At 48.6% G+C, this 21,979-nt stretch overlaps 1 protein-coding gene across 1 annotated transcript; it reads right to left on the reverse strand.

Moving 5' to 3' along the window:
• Nucleotides 1-11,524: 11,524 nt before the first annotated feature.
• Nucleotides 11,525-21,711, reverse strand: LOC119450856 (uncharacterized). The gene is made up of 2 exons (XM_037714349.2): nt 21,636-21,711; nt 11,525-11,999 (listed from the first exon to the last, which is right to left on the reverse strand). The coding sequence occupies exon 2, from the start codon at nt 11,991-11,993 to the stop codon at nt 11,646-11,648; it is 348 nt and encodes a 115-aa protein (XP_037570277.1). The 5' UTR covers nt 11,994-11,999; nt 21,636-21,711; the 3' UTR covers nt 11,525-11,645.
• Between the last annotated feature and the right edge of the window lie 268 nt (nt 21,712-21,979).

Here is a 21,979-nt window from a genome sequence, read left to right on the forward strand (position 1 = left end):
GCGGTGAAGGGGGGGGGGGGGGGTTGCTCCATCTTGAAAGTGAACTGCGATGAGTACAGAGTCTAGGTGCCTCGTAGGCTAATAGCTGCACGTGCGTTCTGTTCTCGTCGCTTAGTTCGCGTTGAAACGAGTTGAAGCACGAAGGTCAGTTCGCGTGCTGCTGCGGCCGCGCTTTCTCACTGCAGCGTTCTGACAGCGAGTGGGCGCGGTCTTCGAGTGAGAAATGTTCATGTGTGCTTGTGCGCGCGCACGTGCGTGCCACCATGTTTGTTAATTTAGTTAGTAAGCGAATGATAACATGCTTATACGGCCAATAAAGTTCAAATAAACAATTACACCATCATATCTTAATAGTCATGATTGGAAATACATAATTCCCACCATAGTACAGCTTCGCTGGTCTTCCATTTCCACCCCAGTGGTAGGGCTGACATATTTTTGTTTCCTATCTTTGCAGCCACATTACTTCCTCTGTTGCTGTCAATTTATTTTTGATGACTCCTGGTTGTCTGTTAAAACTTTCAATTGCCCTGTACCTAGTCGCAAACTTTCTTGACCTCTTACTCCATTCTGTGTTCACGCTTTTGAGGCAGATATATTTGTGAACTTTAGCCACCCGTTTATTTTCGCACAAGTTGCTGAGTCATTCTTCAAAATTGATTTTGCTCGGTGCCGTTCTGACTTCATAAGAGACCCCACCCATGCCTCGATCCCCACCCCGCCTCATCTCTAGTTTTACCATGGGCCCCCAAGGCCAATTGGCGTAGCAACCTTTATTTTACTTCCGACTCCGACAAGATGTCGCATTTTACGCACAGAATGGTATTTACGAACGTTAGCGCTGACACCAATATTCCTTTCCTGATTCCTCGCACAGCCATATTTATAGTAGTCCCAAAGTGCTCTTTGTTTAATTATTGCTTCATTCCGTTTTCCCTTCATTCTTACATTATCTTAGTGCCCGCTTGAGTTTATTTTACTTCGTTTATGTATACTATAGCTGGCTACTAATTTGCTATGGCAATCGATGCTTCGCTTTTCGGGCGGAACTGCGACATTTTCTTTTCTCTCTTCCCTAAAGGGGCCCGAAACCGTTTTATCGAAGTCGAGAAATCTATTTGAAATTAAAATAGACAATTTCAGAAATATTTTACAGCAACTATTACTTCAATGCTTTGACAGGAGCGGAGTTATTGGCCATTAAACATCGCCTTTGATCCCCTTTGCGGTGCTTCCGCTTCTTCTTCAATGCCTTACACTGCGAAGTCGGGCGATGCCCACAATTGAGCGTCATCGTGGTGCACAGATCAAATTTTATTTTGGATGTTCAAGTTTCCTCCACCGCAAAGAGAATCTCCACCCCATTAGGATATTTAATCCCACCGTATGGTTCAAACCTCCTAGGCGGCCTTACCTGCCAGGGGAGGTGGTGTTGCACAACCTCCATGTTGAGGAGGCACATAAGCTTCGAACACCTATGCCCGGCGACAACATCTCCGTAGACCATTTGGGCATTAATGTCCATATTACTCAACTCGAGCTTCTGCGGCTACAGTCAAACACCTATTGTGGACATGCCCTGGCCTAAACTCTATCCGAAGGCGCTGATTGCAAACAGTGGGTCGTAATCCCAGGAAACCACCGGAATATGATTCTTGACTCCATGGGACCAACCATGCTTATATATAGAGCGCTATTGATGTAGTACATCAACGAAGCCGGAGTATACATTTATATATTTAATCTTGTATGCCGTTGCGCAAACGTTCAGAAAATAAATTTGCAACATATTTCCGGGTAATTTAGCTTTTCTGATTGGATTGCTTTTGAGTAATTGAGCGAGATACCAGCTATCTTTGTGGTTCGCCTCCATGAATGCGGCTTGACCACGTTGTTGATGCAGGGTAACATACGGGTGTCCGCAGAATCTGCGCTTTTACAGCGAAGTTGTTGTAGGCTAGGTTTCAGCAGATTGCGTCCGTAGAAAGCCGGAAATATAGTGTACAAACATTTCAGATACATCGAGCCACCTCGTGGAGTCGTATGAAAACGCTGGGTTGGCGACGTTATGAAAGTTGGTATTGTAGCTGTTGTAGGCTAAGTTCCAGGAGATTGTGTCCATAGAAACCGGAAGTGTAGTGTACAACAATTTCAGACACGTCGCGCCACCTCGTGAAGTCATATGAAAACGCCGGCTTGGCGGCGTTTTCAAACATAGGATTGTGAAAAAGTGTGGCCGGATCTTACGTTTCCTTTATTAAGTTACGTAGGTCACCCTGGTGTTTACGTGAGCGCGTTAGCGCTTGTCTGCGCGCCGCGATTGGTGTAGCTGTCTTTTGACGGTACAGTGATCGAGACTATGTACGTTCCCACTGCAACGCCTACGAAAGATATTAAAACGTAAATGATAGACATATTCGGTGGGATGATGCCCAACGACGATACTCCCATTCTCGTCATGGGGACAATATTCACTAAAGCAGAACCACTATAGTCACAGCTTCGCTGACTTCCATCTCCAGAGTAGTGGAAGGGCTCCCAATTGTTTCTTCAGATTTTAGGAGAAACGAGGCATTCTTGTCCTCTGAGTGTTGCGTGTGGACACAACTCCGTTTCTGCTGAAATTTTTTTAAAGAAATTGAACCATGTGATAAACAAAATCACTGATGCCCAAACAAGCACACTGCCGCCAACCGTCAGTGATGTTACTTTCGGTGAATATCCTAACTCTGAAAAGCTAAACTCAGTTACAAAGCCACAAGTCTCAATAGGAAAAGCGTAAAAGTAACTTTTTACGTATTTCTAGCTCTTTTGAAGAATGAGTTTGTCAAAGTGCTGTCAAGCCAATGCTGAATTTTATAGGGGGGAGGTAATTTTAGTGCCATGTTTGAAGCACTTCTATAATGTTAGTTTCGGCATGAAATTTAAGACATATATTCGTCAGCAAATGCTGAATTTTTTATATCAAAATCGGCAAAACTCCTCTTTGAACTCCCACCATGACCCTTAAAGGTGTGGATATGGTCCGGCGCAACGCCAACGCGCGAGGCGTAGTTACGCTACGCCGGCGAAACTTCGACGCTACACAGTCTAGCAACCGGTACAGTTCGCCTATCACCGGCGGCGCTCAGCGCGCTTCGACGCGGGTGACGCGGGAATGGGTGTCCTATCTGATGCCAGAGCCGCTCGACCAGAGTGCACCATGCGCTAGCTCTAGCTCGTCTAGCCGGCAGCATGCTAGCCTATAGAGTTTGGGTACATTATAACGAGCTTGCTGAGTTTGCTCCTTCACCAAACATAACAAAGAACAGTGTCCGTTTTTAAAAACCAAATGCAGCTCCACTAACGTGAAACCTGTGGAGGTGCAAAGCATGCAGTGATGCAACGCTAATGACGTCATACTGCATTAAGCAATGGCTCATAACCCCGTAAACGCAGCCAGCTGTGGAAGACAACGATGACCACGAACGCGGGAGCAGTGGCACGAGCGCGTTCCGAGCGCGAGCACGAGCCGCTTGCTTACCGTAACTACGACTACGATGACGACGATTAAGACAAGAGACGCGACTACGACGACGACGATGACAGGAGAGATATGATAACATGCTCAATATTTTTTTCACCGCACTGCTGCGGGCAACGTTCTACGCGCGTAACTATACAAGGGGCAAATTTTCGGCGATCCTGGCGTCGCCGGCCGTGATGTCTGGCCGGCTTGAAACGCCGGACCATAGCTGCGACTTAAGCGATGTAAGCTGTCCTACGGAGTCACGTTGAAACGGCTCCCAATTTTGACTCAGCATTTTTAAATGCGAAGCATTTCTTGCCGGCGGCTTTGTCCGTCCCTCCCGCGGCGGCCTAAACCCCCACAGCGCATGCGCGTCCCCTACCCCTCTCTCTCCTCTCCTACGCTCCCCCGTTTCTCCCCTATAGGAATCCTCTACGGAGCGGCGCTCGCGTGCCACATCCCCACAGCGCATGCGCGTCCCCTCCCCCTCTCTCTCCTCTCCTACGCTCCCCCCCTTTCTCTCCTGTAGGAATCCGGAGCGGCGCGCACGAACGGTGGTGCGACAGCTGCATACTCCGCTGGGGGTGCCACGGTAGTTCCGCGGTATGAAAACGACGGAGCGCGCGCGCCTCATTCTCTCTCCTGTGCAGCGCCGCGATGAGCGCTTTTGCCGCTGCTGCGAAACCATCTCCCGCTCAAGCTAACCATCTCCCCGCTGCTTCGCATCCACACATGGTTCCCTTTAGCGAGAGAAGGAGTACTTTTTTTAACTACGCGATGAAGATGGGACGTGAACATAAACGCTGAAACACAGACTCGCACAAAGAGCGTTGAATGCGTGTCTATGTTTCTACGTTTCTATTTACATCCTGTCTTCGTCGGACAGTGTTTTATAAAAAATCTGATGAATCCATGAACTGACTAGCCCATCAGCATGCCTTACCAGCTCGCCATCATGCTCGCCATCATGTTGGGAACTTTGGCCATTATGGCGATGCACCTCGATGACACGTGTGCAACTCCGGAAGCAGACGAGAGGTTAAAATTATTTAACCGATTCAATGCATATTTTAGATTACATATTTCTAGGTTTAGGCAAACATGGGATCGGTTAGTCAATACTGCACAAAACCGTGCTGCTGTCGGTGTCACCACCGCCGTCGCCTATTTGTACACTGCTCCGTCGCGCTTGGCGTACATTTTTTTGACGTGACCTTGACGCGATGGAACGTTTGGCGGCTGTGTGACTGAGGCCTAAGCGTTGCTTGCTCATCTCGACTGCAAACCCGTGCAATGCTTCTATCCCCTTTTAGGTTCCAGCGCTTCTAGAAGGTGGAAGTTGCGTATGGGTTTCACTGGGTGAATGCCTCCGCATTCCATTACAACGTGCTGAGTTATCTCCGAATTTTCACTGTAGCACATACATGCCTGATCATGTTGCGAATAGTTGCTTCAGTATGGTTTTTTTTTTCCTTGGGCAACCAGCTCGCGCTTCAAGTAGCAAGGCATTGCCCTTTGAGTCATCTTACAGATTTTCCTTTCTAATTTCTTTTTTGGCGTTCCTGTAAATGTGAGGGCTTTTTACAGATTTAACATAAAAGGCATGCGCTGCCGGTGTTTTGTTTCATGACATTTGTTTACGGGCTCTCATTCTGAAAATTCTGAGGAGCTGTATAAACTTGGACATGTAGCAGCACCAGCAACGTGCTGAACTGTTGTCGTCGGCGGCGGCGTTTTGCCCGCGTTCGCACCGAACGCGCGCGGCGTTGGTGACGTGTTTATGAAGAACGTGCCAATCTTCGCCGTACACCCTATGGCGGTGTACCGTAGCGGCCATAAGGCCATGGTGTCTGTGGTCCCTAAATTAGTGAAAAGCACCGGGTGAAATATATTTTAAATGCGAAGCATTTCTTGCCGGCGGCTCTGTCCGTCGCTCCCAAATCCCACACCCCCACAGCGCATGCGCGTCCCCTCCCCCTCTCTCTCCTCTCCTACGCTCCCCCCTTTCTCTCCTCTAGGAATCCTCTACGGAGCGGCGCCCGCGTCCCACACCCCCACAGTGCATGCGCGTCCCCTCCCCCTCTCTCTCCTCTCCTACGCTCCCCCCCTTTCTCTCCTCTAGGAATCCGGAGCGACGCGCACGACAGGTGGTGCGACAGCTGCATACTCCGCTGGGGGCACCACGGTAGTTCCGCGGTATGAAAACGACGGAGCGCGCGCGCCTCATTCTCTCTCCTGTGCAGCGCTGCGAGGAGCGCTCGGGCCGCTGCCGCGAAACCATCTCCCACTCAAGCTAACCATTTCCCCGCTGCTTGGCATCCACACATGGTTCCCTTTAGCGGGAGATGGAGTAATTTTTTTCATTCTTTAATAGTTCAAATAAACAATTACACCATCCACATCTTAATAGTCATAATTGGAAATACATAATTCCCATCATAGTACAGCTTCGCTGGTCTTCCATTTCCACCGCAGTGGAAGGGCTGACAGTTTTTTGTTTCCTATCTTAGCATCCACTTTACTGTCTTTGTTGCTATCACTTTATTTTTGATGACTCCTGGTCGTCTGTTGAAACTTTCAATTGCCCTGTACCGAGTTGCAAACTTTCTTGACCTCTTACTCCATTCTGTGTCCACGCTTTTGAGGCAGATATATTTGTGAACTTTAACCGCCCGATTATTTTCGTCCAAGTTGCTGAGTCATTCCTCGAAATTTGGAGTCAGAAAAGCACAGAGCAAAATTAAACAGACCCCACCCATGTCTCTCACCCTGCCTCATGTGTAGTTTTACCATGGGCCCCCAAGGCCAACTGGCGTACCAACCTGTGGTTTACTTCTGACCCCGACAGGATGTCTGATTTTACGCACAGAATGGCATCTGCGAACGTTAGCGCTGACTCCATTATTCCTTTCCTGATTCCTCGCGCAGCCATATTTATACTAGTCCCAAAGTGCTCTTTGTTTCATTATTGCTTTATTCCGTTTACCCTCCATTATTAGGTTATATTAGTGCATGCTTGAGTTAACTTTACTTCGTTTATGTATAAACCAAAGCATTTGTATTGCTTGGACAGGAATATGACGTCATGTTGAACAAGAACGAAAACCATGAGAAACGAGCGCCGAACCACTGCTGTGCCTGGCAACTGACCGGACACGTGATCCTGTGGGTTCAAAATGCAGTGACGTTGAAGGCGGACTTGTTGGATTACGTCAAATGAGGCCGACGACATTGTGCAAGTTGGAATCGCTGTTATATAGTGTGGTTGCAAGTAGCAAGCCATATTCAGTCAGGCCCCCTGCAAAGCAGCGGGGTAGATCGCATCGGCCAATCCAAAATGAATTTCAAGCCAGTGCAGAGGAAACAAAACAAAATGAGCCGGGCAAAAATTAAAAAAATTAATTATGGGGTTTTACGTGCCAAAACCACGATCTGATTATGAGGCACGCCGTAGTGGGAGACTCCGGAAATTTCGACCACCTGGAGTTCTTTAACGTGCACCAGGGCAAGTGTCGGCTGCTTTTCCTTGTTGTACAGTTATTCCGACCGTTGTTGTAACCGAATCAGCTAACTGTTGCGGATTTCCCGCGTGGGGAAACAACTGATATGGCTTGTGCGGTGCCATCTCTGTGGTACGCTGGAGACTGCTGCACCCCGCCCTGATGCCACCTCATGTCCCTGTGTTAAGACTACTGCTACAGGGGGACGATTTCACGTGCCATCATTTGTAAGACGCATGCCCATCTGACTTGCTGCATACGATGTACGATTCTGTACACATGCGACGGCGGTGCGAGCTAGTGAGCGACTCTGGCCAGATCCGGCTACATACATGCGGCATCGCTGCATGTATGTACGCTCGGAAAACTTCGTATCGTCGCCAGGAATTAGAAAACGAACGTCTTCGCGTAACGCTCTGTCGTATTACACGAACATTGTCGATAAAAGCGTCATTACAGCGAGCGACAAAACCTCCACAGCGGCGCGACATCCACTGACGTACTGCTCTGATGACAGATCGCCAATCGCCCCAGTATAGGCCAACTCGCTCGCCGCCGTAACCGACAGCGCTTGCGATCCGGCCGCAGCTCCTCAATAGACGCTTATTTTTGACTAGATGAATAAGGCTGCTACAATAATTTCGTGTTTTAATAAATTCCGTGAGCTTCAGTTTTTTTCACGTTAAGGGCTAGTTCCCCCAGGATCGTGTCCATGTGTAGCAAAGCCACGTGACCTAGCGGGAGAGGAGATGAGAAGAGCTCAACCCTGTGATAATAGTGTGAGAGGGTGCAGATGAAAAGGAGAACGGGGATAGTCGCACCGTCCGATACTCGTGTTGGAGGGGGAGAGCGTGAGGCGCGTCAGCCAATGGCGGTGTACGAAAAAAGTAGGTCAATGGAGTAGTGGGGTGTGAGAGGAGTTCGGGTTAGCTTTGGTTGTATATACGGAGATTTGGTGAAGGACTCTTGTCTGGGAACGTCGTAGAAAAGCGTGAGGCACGCTCTAAGAACTCCGTCGCCCCTGAACGCCGAGCCAGTTCTTTCAGAGCCGGGCATCGTATAGCCATTGTCTAAGTGTTAAGTGTCATTGTGTTTTTCGGAACCGGCACAGAATCCTCTTTCCCGAGTACGTAGCGAAGGGATCGGCTTAGCATTTTGTAGCCAAATTCAACATAGCAAATTCACAATTTAGCTAAACCCCAACAAAGCAAATCCCACCAGAGCGCCAGCTTCACTTGACTTCGCTCTTCACAGGGTGGAAGGGCTCTGACTTTTTTTATGCCGTGGGTGCGAAGAGCAAACGTGAAAGCCGGGCGAGCCGCTTAGCCAAGATGATCGACATGGGATGTCCTTCTGCGAGGCAAAATCCCCTCGCAGCGCTGCTCGCGATCACGTCAGTGCTTTAATACTGCCGGCGCTGCTGCGCAGAATAGGAGCACTTTCAACATAAGTTTATTTACTATATCTTGTCAGAAGCAAACTGTAGTAGAGTTGTATGCCTTCGCGAGCAGCGATATACGCGAGTGCCCTCGACTGCGGTGATGAACCGGAGAATAACCAGCCCGCCGAATGCGCCGGCTCTGTTGCAGGTCTGACTCAGTCGGTGAGAGTTGGTTGCTCGCATGGCGCGTGATCGAACGCCTCATCCTGTAGGAACATGGAAATCGCCCGGCGCGGTGTTTGGTACGAGTCTGACGCCAGATGAGACATCGAATAGTGCCGTGTGTCTCTTGCAAGCAGACGACCAGCCTGACATGGAAGCAAGGATGCAAGAGTCGAACCAGCGTACCGACGCGCTCCGCGCACGTATCCCTATCCATGGCGTCGGAAATATTCGCGGAGCTGGCAAAACGTCACAGAAAACTTGAGCAGCCACTAAGCGCATCATATTTATGACGGTGTCGCGAGTTGCTACCTACTCAGATCGTCTGCTCCGCTGACTTTCAAACCATATTAAAATATTTTCAAGACTACATTCGCCATTAATACTAGGTCAGACGTAACTGCGTATGCACAGAATCGAACAACACAAACATGTCGAGTTCTAAATTTTGGTGTCAGCGGTCCTTCAAAGGTTCGATGTGGTCAAACGGTACAAGCAGCCGATATCAAAAGAACGTTAAATTCTGCAAAGGCATGATGTCCATTAAATTATTAGTCATGGATAAGGTGTCAGATATCTCGGCTAGTGGACAAGGTTGGCTTGTTGTCTTCGCGAGCTACGTCTTACCTCGCGGTACACAAATTTTTATTCGGTTTCATGGGCCGAAGTGTATCGGCGTGTTCTAAAAAAACAAGTTATTCGTTAGAAGAAATTACTATATTGGGATAATTTATCGTACATTGTAACTATGTTGTGTTAGCAGACTGAGAGCGCTAGAACAGACAAGAACTCAAGCGCTCGCTCTTGTCTGTTTAGCGGTAAGATGTCACTGAAACACTAAATGAAACAAGTCAACCTCTCCGCACTTCTTGTTCGAAGAGATGCTTCAGATTGTCTAGTCCGCATAAATGTGCACGGAATTCGTTTTAGCCATGTTTACTGCACCTATCAAGCACAGCTGACGACTGTGGTGTAGCACTTTGATTGCAGGGGCCACCTCCCCTTATATTGCATGATTCATTCATTCACTGATTTATTCTAATTCAATATGCGCGTGAACATAAGCACGAGAGCGTTTTCTGCCCGCCGCCCAACCCAGCCTGGAGGAACCTAGAAAACAAAGACCCGCTCGTGTCATACCACGACATCACTTCAAATCATAGGTTAGCACGAAGGATTTTTCCTCCTCCTCATCCAAAGCTCAAAAAAGCAGAGGCCGTCATTTACAGACAGTTTCAGACTAGAACATACATCACACCAACAACGCAAAGCAGGATCAATCCTGACCTTCCTACTGAATGCCCACACTGCGGCCACGAATACAACAACTTCGAACACATGCTCTGGCTGTGCCCTGCAAACGCGGGCACGGACTTTCCGGACTAGTCCTCCTGCGACTCAGCGCTTAGAAGCACAGAGCTCATCGGTCAGCTCAAGGCTGTCCAGAGGGCCCGGGCCGTTGCCGAAGCACTCTGTCTACTGGCCCCGACCTGCATGGGTGAAGCCACCGGATTGATTGGCGGGGCCTCTGGCCCCGCTTTAATTCTTTCTCCTCAGGACCTAAATAAAGTTCGTACTCACTACTCACTCACTCTGCCAGCCACCGCCATTTGAGTGCCGCTGGCACGGCAGAAGATATATCCCGCGATCTCAGTTTTGCCGGCAAAATTACATCGCCATTGAGCGCCCGTGGAGCGTATGTCCATCATATATAGTATAGGTCGCAGCCGTCACACAAATATCCTCCGTTTTAGACCACAACCACAGTCTGGTTTGGTGCAAGAGGATGTAGTGTTGAATCCTCGAGCACTTTTTGGATAATCTTGTACCTCGCTTCATTTTCTATTCATTTTATTATTTTATCATGACCTCTTCCAGTTCGTGAGCGCTTTGCAGGGCCCGCAGCTGAGGACATATAACGTTCTCCACTATACTGCGTACGCAGGATCTACGAACGCCTTGTCACCTCATGTAACGTGGTTATGCAATGCGACCTCGTGTGTTTAGGCGGCAACAACGTTTCAACAACAACACCTGGCAGCAGGGACGTTAGAACTATATCACACACTATTTTACAGTTTTCCAGGAAAAAGTGGTGTGTGATACTGCCAACTGGATAATATTTACAATGGTGCAAAATTTTGTGTAAAGACACTATTGTTCGAAACAAGCGTGGAATTTATTGATGTGTCGGCCTTGATTTACCCACAAGAGGCTCCTTGTATTCTTCAGGACGAAATTCTATGAAAGGCCGACCTTGAAGACAATTATTCTGGATGAGCATGTTGAAGCCAGTGCTAGTGTATAGACATATACTAAATGCTTTGATCATAGGCCTCATTGAACCCGAGAATCGCAACATCCGCACAAAATCAGTGAACAATGCAAATTTTGCGACCTCGCATAATGAAGACGTAGCAAATAAATGTACTAAAATCAATCGTCACCGACTATCTGCAGTTAAAGAGTAAGATTAAATTCATTCTACAAAGAATTATGGAGAACTGAATCTTTAAGCAAGTTCTTCTGTCACTTGCTGAGGTATACTATTTTACTTATTGATATGAATGAACTGAGAACCAATATGTACCAATATCAAAGAATTGTTGTATTGCTGTATTCATGAGGACACCCTTGCCGAAATTAAAGAATGTAATCACTTACATTGCCAATGTTCTTATGATGCAAAATTCCGTAGTATCATAGTTCTGAAGCGCGTTGTAAATTATCGCCATCCTCCCCCCTAGACAGAACTGGGTTCACAATCCATTAAAGCTCACTTTGCCAGTGCTGGTCACAACATGGGTTCCAGTGCGTTATCAACGTGTCCGCAAAGGACAGCTATTACCCTTGGTCCACAAAGTGGTCACTGAACTCAGAAAAATATTTTTCTCTTGCATTCAAGGCACAGACTTTCTACAAGAATATTTTACGTTTATTGAACATTGAAGACTATCACTCGTTCCATGTGTTCTCCTTTAAGACAAGTCATGGTTGCGTCGTGCATAACATACATTGGAGAGATGAACGATAATTAACCGTAAGGGTTTGGCACGGGCTTGTAACTGGGTGCTCCACCGCCGTAAGAGCTCATCATGGGCCGCACGTTAGCGCCGTATCCACCGTAGTTGCTGGCAGGTTCCACGGGCCCACCACCGTAGCTGTCAGATTCGTAGCCTCCTCCCGATTCGTAGCCTCCTCCTGATTCGTAGCCTCCTCCCGAATCATAGCCTCCTCCCGAATCATAGCCTCCTCCCGAATCATAGCCTCCTCCGCCCTGCTTGTAGCCCCCAGATCCGAACCCGCCTCCGTACTGCGCCGAAGACTGGCCGTACAGCAGGGCCATGACTGCTAGCACAAACGCCACGAGCATTCTTCCCATAGTCTCCTGCGAGGTATACACACAAATAGCGCACAAAAAAATCTAGATTATGAAGCGAAAAAATACGAAAGCTCACAAAAATAAAAACAAGAAACAGCCGCTTACTCTTAGTTAGGTAAGCGGTTTCTTTCAGCATCTAAATCACGCTAACTAAAGTGGCAGTTTACTGCGCTGATAAAGGTGACGGTCGCGTCAAGAATACTGAGACCATGGCCACATTCGTAGCTGGCGCAAAAAAAATTATTCGAGCACTAGTGTGGTTCCTGAAATTCACCGGCCTCAGCGATCGTCAATAGTACTCCTGTGAATTTTCTCGCCTGCGCAGAGTGCTCACTCTCACCATTTGTTTCTTTCTGTTTTATTTGTTACTGGCTCTTTCATTCGCTCTCAGTATAGGGTAAGAAACCGGACTCTTGTCTGGTTTATCTCCCTGCCTTTCTTCTACTTCCTCGCTCTCTTTCTGACCCCCGTGTTGCAAAAATACAGAAGTACGAAAGGGACAAATGCGAATGCTTGGACTGGTAGTTCGAAGGTTGTTGGCCGGCCCGTTCTCAATGTCCTTTGTTCGTTAGGAGTATTCCTGCGCACTTTATTTTCGAACATGGCCATTTTTTGTGAGCTTCAATACACGTAAGTGATCAGGTTCATCGGCCCTAACTCAATCTATAGCAACACATTTTGTACAACTAATATTCCCCTTGGGTCGTCGAGATTGAGGGCCAGGAATCCCTTCTTGATTTTCTACGGAGATGTTTATTGTATCTAACGCTCAAAATCTCACACAATTAATAAATTAATCCTTTCGGCTGTACTTATTCTCGGTGGAATCATAATGCTTTACACCAAAATACCAAGTAGGGAGATATGCCCAAACCAGCTTTAGAAATGTAGTAGTCAGCATCTCCAACTACAAAGTTTTACGACTTGGCGCCGCAGCTAAAGATGGTTCTCCCTGATATTTTACAAGTACCAATGTGCCGTGTAACGCTGAAGTTAGGCCTCGCTTCCGCATCTTTCAAACTAGTTGCCTGAAGCATGTCCCTTGTTTTGCGGTTATAACAAGCGTCTTAAAAATTGTCCCATTGAAACGTTTGTAATCATGAATTTTCGCGTCCGAAGCCTGTCTTCTACGCCTGTCTTCTACGCTGTCTTCTACGCGTCAAGTTTTTGCCAATTCATGAGAAAAGCCTTTGATGTGTTCACAAGAGATGCACTGGGAATTTTCGTTGTTTTCTTCTTTTTGCGAACTTATGTTTTTCCAGTCCGATCAACGCAATATATATATTTACTTTAGTAATACAATGCAATTCGAACCAGAAAGTGGTAAATGAGCTAGTGCATAGATACAGAATTTCAGTACAACATTTGGCACTCATATATTCGGGCGAGCTGTGCTATCAGCGACCGATTGTAATTTTTTCGTTATATTGCACAATGCCTGTGAAATTTAGCCTTTACTAACTACTGCTGCTTCATGTCGCGTTATTGATCAAAAGATGCCAGGGCCGTTTCTGTAAGCTACCTATCTCTGTAGACCGCCGGTTAGCTCCGCATTACAGGTTTGCTGGCATGCTTGAGCAAAGATGACAATATTCACGTTTTAATGCAACACAGCCGATTTAGATTATTCCTGCTCTTTCATCATATTGTCAATAATACCAAGGAAACCATATTTAACCCATGTTATCACCACTGCTGCGTTCATTCCAATAGTATGTTTTACGTGCGGCCACCGATTTAATCACATCTCGTTTTCAAATCAGACGCGCGTATTTGATAGCCCTGCGGACAGAAAACGTTACAAAAGCGGAAAATGGGAAAGTATTTCAACCTTGTTTTATACAATATATATTTTCAGTGAAAACAGGACTGTAACCTGTTGTGCTACGTAAATACGGTGTAGAAGTGCAACCTAAGTGCATAATTATTTATGCTTTAAAGGGACACTAAAGAGAAACCGGAAGTTGAGCGTAAATGGTAGATTATCCTTTCACGATCACAGTCATACCATTCTTACTACAAACAGCTAGATGTTTAATAGGCGAGAAAATAGCGAAAAACTGAAGGATAAGTACTGACGCTCCTTCGAGTTTCCCGCACTACACGTTCATGACGTCGGAGATTACAAACGGAGGCCGGTCTCGATTGGTCGAGAGCGATTTATCGCTGTTAATAAAACGCAAAATGAAATACCTCTTAAACGTACATAAACAGCATTTGCCAACTTTTTAAACCGTTTCAAGCGAGTAAGTACAAGTTTAGTGCAAAATTAAATAAATCAGAAAAAAGTGGCATGCCGCTACATCCGGTCGTGATAGTTTCGTAGATTCGTTTTCACTCCATGCGTCATCGCGCGTGCCTGTTCCGCTCTACAGTGTTTGGTTGCGTGTTGCGTGGCTCGAAAAACGTTGACTTCGCGGGAAACAGCCAGAAAATGCATCCTGTGTGTAGTGTTGAGGGCTGTATAAATGGCCCAAGGCGCTTGCTCAGGGGCAGTGGCAGTGTTCACCTGATTGTGTCCTTTCATGTGGTGCCGCGCGATGAGCCCCTGTTACCCGGCGTTCGCAATGGCTCAGTGCTCTGCCAATGATAAAACAGCAAAAGAGCCAGAGAAACCGATGGTGTGCTCTCTGCATTTCTCGCCCTCGGATTATGTATATAATTCTGCCCTCGGAAAGTATCTTGGCGTTCCGCAGAGTCCAATCCTTTCTCGAGGAGCTGTTCCCTCAATGCGGCCTTCATCAGACCCCCTACCGGTGCCCCTGCAGCAGCAAACTGGCGGCTCGGTGAGTGCTGAATGTCATTATATAAAGCCACGAAATAACAATACCGAGTACATGCGCAACTTTCTACGCTTGTTCTGTTGGGAACATCGTCGCCTGGTGGACCGGACGCCTCGCGTTCCGTCGACGAAAACGAAGCTCTGCTTTCCGCCGGCACGGCCGGCGGCTCACCGCCATTGCACGCGGAGACACCTACTGCTCGAACACGGAGGATCATTTTGCGCTCCGTTTCACTGAATATCGCTGAAATGCAGTCCTGCTTCTCTGGCGAGCTCTTCGTTGCAAGGTTCAGCGGCAGCAACGGTATCCATCGCGGTGAACGCACACGCAGCGGCCATGCAGCCATAATGCAGCCAGCGCCTCGGCCGTTTACGCAAGCGGTGACGTATCATGGTGCATTCTGATTCGCTAAGAGCAATGCAATCTGTGACGACACTGCTTCAGCGCCAAATCTGGGGTGAGAGAAATTGAGGAAGAGATATTTGTTTTTATTTACGAATTTCTCTGCTAATAACTCATATTTTTGCACCCAACAAGAACTGCATGCATTCCTGAAGGTCCCTCTTTTATTCCAGCTGAACTTCCTGTTTCTCTTTAGTGTCCCTTTAAGAAGCCGGCACATGCACACACTTACAATGTTATGCCGCGATGTTGAAGCAGCGATACTATGCGTCATGGCTAACGCTTTGCTGTTCCGTATAATAATAATGTAGGTTGTTCTACTTGGACTCAGTTCACGGTAAATATACATATTTCATACATATACATAAAGTCATATTTGTATTTTTATTCTGATGCACAAATACATTTTGATATTAGCTACGTTATCACTCTCCCGCCGTGTTTCAGCATTTACGTGACGAAGATCCAGGGGTCATAGGCCGCAACAGCTGAGTGGTCAACTGCAGCAGTGATAGTATTAGTCGGGGCTTAAAGAAGAACCGAAAACACCTGAAAATATTGTTACGCGTGAGGAAAACGAGGACCGGTGAACGTGCTTGCGGGCCTTGGTTGGAAAAGAGAAAGAGGACGACGCTGAGTGCATCAACCAGCCAGCCGCTCTTGCGCTCACCTTCGCGACCTAAAATAAACGGTCCCCATCATCTGTAAGGTTTACAAACGGTCTCCTTTGCGCGTAACAAAGTGGTGGAGGTGCTGGGTAAGCGCTCACAACAACGGAACCGTCACTGCTGCAGCTTCGTCGAAGCCGTCGACTTGCCGGCCTCCCGCCATCTTCCGTGACCATCTTCGCCATGCCTGAAGAGGGAGCCGCTCCGAGGGCACCGCCGAGCAGTCCGGTGCCGTACTACCGAGTTCCACCCACCTTCGGAGGAAAAGCGGGAGAAGATGCCGACGAGTGGCTCGTCCACTATAAACGAGTGAGCAAGTCCAACGGGTGGGATTCAACCGCTCAGCTCACCAATGTGGTGTTCTCCCTGACCGACACCGCACTCGTGTGGTACGAGAATCACGAGGAGGCGCTTACGACGTGGGAACGTTTTGTTGAAGAGCTCAAGGCCTGTTTTGGGGACTCAGTCGCCAAAAAGAAGCGTGCTGAGCAGACATTGTCGCAACGGGCGCAGCTACCAGGTGAGACATGCACCACGTATATAGAAGAAGTTTTAAAGCTGTGCAAGGTGGTCAGTGCTCGCATGTCAGAAGAAGATAAAGTCGGACATTTGCTGAAAGGAGTGGCTGAGGACGTATACAATTTTCTAATCGGTAAAGAAAGCCTAGGTTCTGTGTCCGACGTCATTCGGCATTGCAGAACTTTTGAAACGCTCAAGATGCGTCGGATTACGCCAAAGTTTGGTCGGTTGGCAAACGTTACGACGGTTGCCAGTGTGGATACGAGCCCTTGCCTCGACCTTCCTTCGACCATCCGACAGATTGTCCGCGAGGAGCTTTCCCGCCGCGATGAGATGTCGCGTTCAACAGCTGACCACCATGTCATGTACACGTCGCGTGAGGGTATGACTGCACCACGTTCGGCCCCTTGGCAACCGATGGTTAGCACAGCGGCCGTAGAGTACAGCGCAGCCCCACAGTCTCGGATGACAACACGCTCTCCGACTCCACGCTATGACCAACGCGCACAGCGCACGCCTTCTCGACCCCCGATGTATCGTCATGACAGCCGCCATGAACCAACTGAATACACACGAGAAAATGACAGTATTCGCTTCATCGACGAACAATCAAGGTTTCGACCTCCCCCGGTGTGTTACTCTTGCGGTGTCCCGGGACATATATCGCGGTTTTGTAACCAGCGTATGAACACGTGGTATGGCCAGCCTTCAGAGTTTTCACGGCCCTCCGAACGGCCCCATGGTGTCCCGTGGCCAGCCCACGCATCGTCTGGCTACGAGTATTGGCCACGCAGCTCACGGAATCGCTCCCCAGCGTCTGACAGGAGTTTGACGCCCCCACCGCGTCCTCGTGCTTCCCGTTCTCCCTCACCGCTACGTCGCAACGCATCTCCTTCGTCACCGGAAAACTAGCTAGCGCGGCCGATGGAGGTGAGGTCGCTGGAGATGTGCTACTGACAGAAATACCTCCTGTGTTGATGCTTAAAAACAAAGTGCGCGTTTTTGTAGATAATGTGCCTGTGATGGCTCTGGTGGACACAGGCGCAACAATTTCGGTCATGAGTGTCGCTTTTAAAGACGTGTTAGGGCGAAAGGTGTTGTTTAAATGGGACGAATATTTAAAGTTCTGTGGAGTGAGTGGCGAGCCTTTGCGACCTATTGGTGTGTGTAGTGCTGACGTGTCTTTGGGAGGCCATGTTATTCTCACAGAGTTTGTAATTATTCCTCGATCGACTCATGATGTGATCCTCGGCATGGATTTCTTGCGGGAGTGTGGTGCCACTGTCGACTGCCGCACAGGGAAGGTATTCGTAAGTGGTCAGATTCCGTCAGGACTCCTTGAGAACCCTGTAGATCGCGAAACTACATTGTGTGTTTGTGGTGATACGGTCGTACCTGCATCTACTACCGTTTGTGTTCCCGTTGCCTGTTGCGGCGCCAATTCCGACAGCTTCGATGCTACCGTAGAACCGCTGCACATTAACTGTGTGAAGAAGAATGTGTTGGTGCCACATTGTGTAGTGTCGATAAAAGGCGGACGCGCTGGCTTATGGACCGTAAACTATTCTCAGGAGCCCGTTATACTACCAAACGGCTTGAAATTAGCCTTCGTCAGGGAACACGCGTCTTTATCAGTGGCTGAACTTACAGAAGTGCCGGAAGGACCTGATGGCCACAGTTCGGAAACGGCCCTTTTGGCGATGGTAAATAAATCGCTCAGCACAAGTGAACGCCGAACGTTAGTGGGTGTGCTTTCGAAGCACGTTTCGGTATTCGACTTTGCGCAGAAGGGCAAAATGCCTGCAATTCCCGCGTCTCGAACACGCCATACCATCAACACAGGTTCGGCAAATCCGATTAGACAAAAGCCATATCGCGTTTCACCATCAGAGCGTCAGATTATCAACGAACAAGTGCAGGAAATGATGAAAAAGGGAGTCATACAAGAGTCAGCGAGTCCGTGGGCAGCTCCAGTGATTCTTGTTAAAAAGAAAGATGGATCTTGGAGATTTTGCGTCGACTATCGCCGGCTGAATGCTGTAACAAAAAAGGACGTGTACCCACTCCCACGTATTGATGACGCAATAGACTGCCTTCATTCCGCCTCTTACTTTTCCTCAGTAGACTTACGATCCGGCTACTGGCAAATTCCGATGCATCCTGAGGACAAGGAAAAGACTGCTTTCGTAACATCTGACGGGCTCTTCGAATTTAATGTGATGCCATTCGGACTGTGCAACGCTCCGGCAACATTCGAGAGATTTATGGACAATATTCTGCGCGGCTTAAAGTGGAACATCTGCATGTGTTACCTCGATGATGTCGTCATCTTTGGCCGCACCTTCAACGAACACAACTCGCGTCTGAATATTGTCCTGAACTGCATCAAGAACGCTGGCCTAGTTTTAAACTCCAAAAAATGCCACTTCGGAGACCGCCAAACCCTTGTGCTTGGACATCTCGTCGATAAGGACGGCATCCGCCCTGATCCCCAGAAGACAGCAGCCGTTGAAGCGTTCAGTGCACCACGCTCTGTCAAGGAGCTCCGTAGTTTTCTGGGGCTTTGTTCCTATTTCCGCCGCTTTATTCCTAAATTCGCCGACGTCGCGTATCCGCTGACATGCCTGCTACGAAAGGATATCCCCTTTGAGTGGACTCCGGAGTGCGACTCTTCTTTTCGTCAGTTGAAGTTTCTGCTGACGTCACGGCCTGTTCTTCAACACTTCAATCCTTCAGCTCCGACGGAGCTCCATACGGATGCCAGTGGCATAGGTATTGGTGCCGTCCTAGTTCAACGCCATGGTGACCGGGAACACGTGATCGCATATGCAAGTCGATCCTTAAGTAGGCCTGAGCAGAATTACACTGTCACGGAGCAAGAATGCCTCGCGGTAATATTTGCGGTTCAGCGGTTTCGCTCTTACCTGTATGGACGCCCCTTCACAGTTGTCAGCGACCACCACTCATTGTGTTGGCTTGTAAATCTTCGTGACCCTTGTGGCCGCCTTGCGCGCTGGGCGCTCCGACTGCAAGAATACAGCTTCAGCGTCTCTTATAAGTGTGGTCGACGACACGCTGACGCGGACTGCCTCTCGCGTATGCCACTTAGCACTACGGACTGTGACGCCGACGACTTCGATCACCTTGTGGCTTCTCTGTCACCGCGTTTTCCAGACTTCGACTGTTTCAAAGCCGAGCAGCGAAAGGACGCTAAATTAGCACCGCTCTTCACCGCTACGACTACCCCTACTAAAGCACACGATTTCTGCGTGCGTGATGGACTCCTGTACAAGAAGAACTTTTCCGGCACAGGCGCACGTTTTCTTCTAGTGGTGCCGGAGAGCCTTCGCATAGCGATCCTGAGTGCTATGCACGACGACCCTACGTCTGGCCATTTAGGTTCGGCGAGGACGCTCTACCGGATTCAGGAACGATTTTATTGGCCTGGAATGCGACACTCTGTTGAAACGTATGTGGCCAGCTGCATGCAGTGTCAGCGCCACAAACGTCCATCTACAGGTCCAGCCGGTCTCCTGCAGCCGATCCCGCCTCCAAGCACGCCTTTCCAACAAGTGGGCATTGACTTCGTGGGCCCTTTTCCGAAATCAGCCAAAGGAAATCGTTGGATAGTTGTTTGCGTCGACTACCTCACACGCTACTGCGAGACGGTGGCCGTGCCCTCCGCAACTGCCAATGACGTTTCAACATTCCTGCTGAAATATGTCATCCTGCGACATGGTCCGCCTCGCGTGATCATCAGCGACCGTGGACGACAATTCACAGCGGATGTCGTGGAGGAGCTGCTTCGTATGTGTGAATCCCACTTGCGTCACTCGACACCGTACCATCCACAAACGAATGGGCTCACGGAGCGCACCAACCGAACAATTGTAAACATGATATCTATGTATGTTTCATCCGACCAGAAGAACTGGGATGACGTACTGCCTTTTATCACGTACGCGTTCAACACCGCCAAACATGAGACTACCGGGTATAGCCCTTTCTTCCTGCTGTACGCACGGCCACCCCGGTACACAATCGACACTGTTTTCCCTTTCCACAGTCACGAAAATCCCACTATCGCCGAGACTCTCTGCCTTGCCGAAGAAGCTCGTCGTATCGCTCGTTTGCGCACTTTGGCATCGCAGGACAGATCAAAAGCACGCTACGACATTCGCCACCGTCCGGTAATCTATCGCCCGGGTGATTTAGTCTGGCTGTGGACTCCAGTACGGAAACGCGGGTTATGCCAAAAGCTTTTGGCCACCTACGATGGCCCGTTTGTGATTCTTAACAGACTGACGGAAGTCACCTATAACATAGCTCGCCTCATGGCGAGTGGTAGATGAGCTGCCAAGACCCAAGTGGTCCATGTGGCCCGCTTGAAACTCTTCACTTCAAGACAAATGGATTGACTCGCCCGCCGGGCTTCGTCTGCGACGGGAGGAATGTTACGCGTGAGGAAAACGAGGACCGGTGAACGTGCTAGCGGGCCCGGGTTGGAAAAGAGAAAGAGGACGACGCTGAGTGCATCAACCAGCCAGCCGCTCTTGCGCTCACCTTCGCGACCTAAAATAAACGGTCCCCATCATCTGTAAGGTTTACAAACGGTCTCCTTTGCGCGTAACAATATGTAGAGCCCTTTACCTCGCTGGCTAATTTTAAACATGTAAGCTTTTGCCCAGGCTGGGCTGTCGTTTACGACGCATTGCATGACGCTGGATATTGCATAGACGAACACAATCACTGCAGCCACTCTCTTCTGAAGCGCGAAGATGCACTGCGTAGAAATTATGCTACCGTAATAACGTAGGTAGTACACATCTTGTGATGACCAAGGACGACATACATGCAAACGAACAAAATAAGGACGCACTAAGCAATGACAGTGACATTCAATGACCGTGAATAAGCTCAGATGCTGTAAAAAGACAGTATTTTAGGAACAGTTTTTGCAGGCAAAGCTTCTGTTCTTTCCTGATGCACCTCCGATCACACCTCGTAGGACAGCCTGGTTTGTACAATAAGCCCATTTTGCGATGTATTAATTTCACTATAGCAAAGAAGGTAAGGTAGGAATGCTGGTTCGAAATTCATTCAACTTATGTTGCAAAGCCTACCTGCTGTATCATTTGCGTTATAAAAAAAGCAGCGGCTAGCAACTCATGTGAAGTAGCGACGGCGCCCAGTAAGTTTCACTGTTTTAGGTGCAAGCGCGCCTAACAAGTCAAAGCGGAGAACCATATCTCTTTCCTTGAGAGACTCACCTATCGTCGAAACAAGCCAGAAACTACGCATTGAAGAGACATGCAGGTAGTTTTATACCTTTCGATCATACGTCATAGCTCGTAGGTAAATACAAAGGCCCACACCACGCGAGAAAACCTTTAGGAATGGCGACATCCCGGAGACAAAATTGCCGTGACCGGCCTGTAGAGGTGGGACGGATTGATGTTTATCCTTTCTGTCCAACCTTAGCAAACACCGAAAACCACCAATTTGCATTCGCCGGCTGCTCTTCCGTGGTCGGTCCGAAGGAGAATTAGGGTCTTGCGAGTGAAAGCATCGTGGAAAGCCACTTAGCCTTGCGCTTGACTGCTACCCTCTCCTG

The sequence above is a fragment of the Dermacentor silvarum genome, chromosome 4 (genome assembly GCF_013339745.2).
Source record: "Dermacentor silvarum isolate Dsil-2018 chromosome 4, BIME_Dsil_1.4, whole genome shotgun sequence".
NCBI lineage: Eukaryota > Metazoa > Arthropoda > Arachnida > Ixodida > Ixodidae > Dermacentor > Dermacentor silvarum.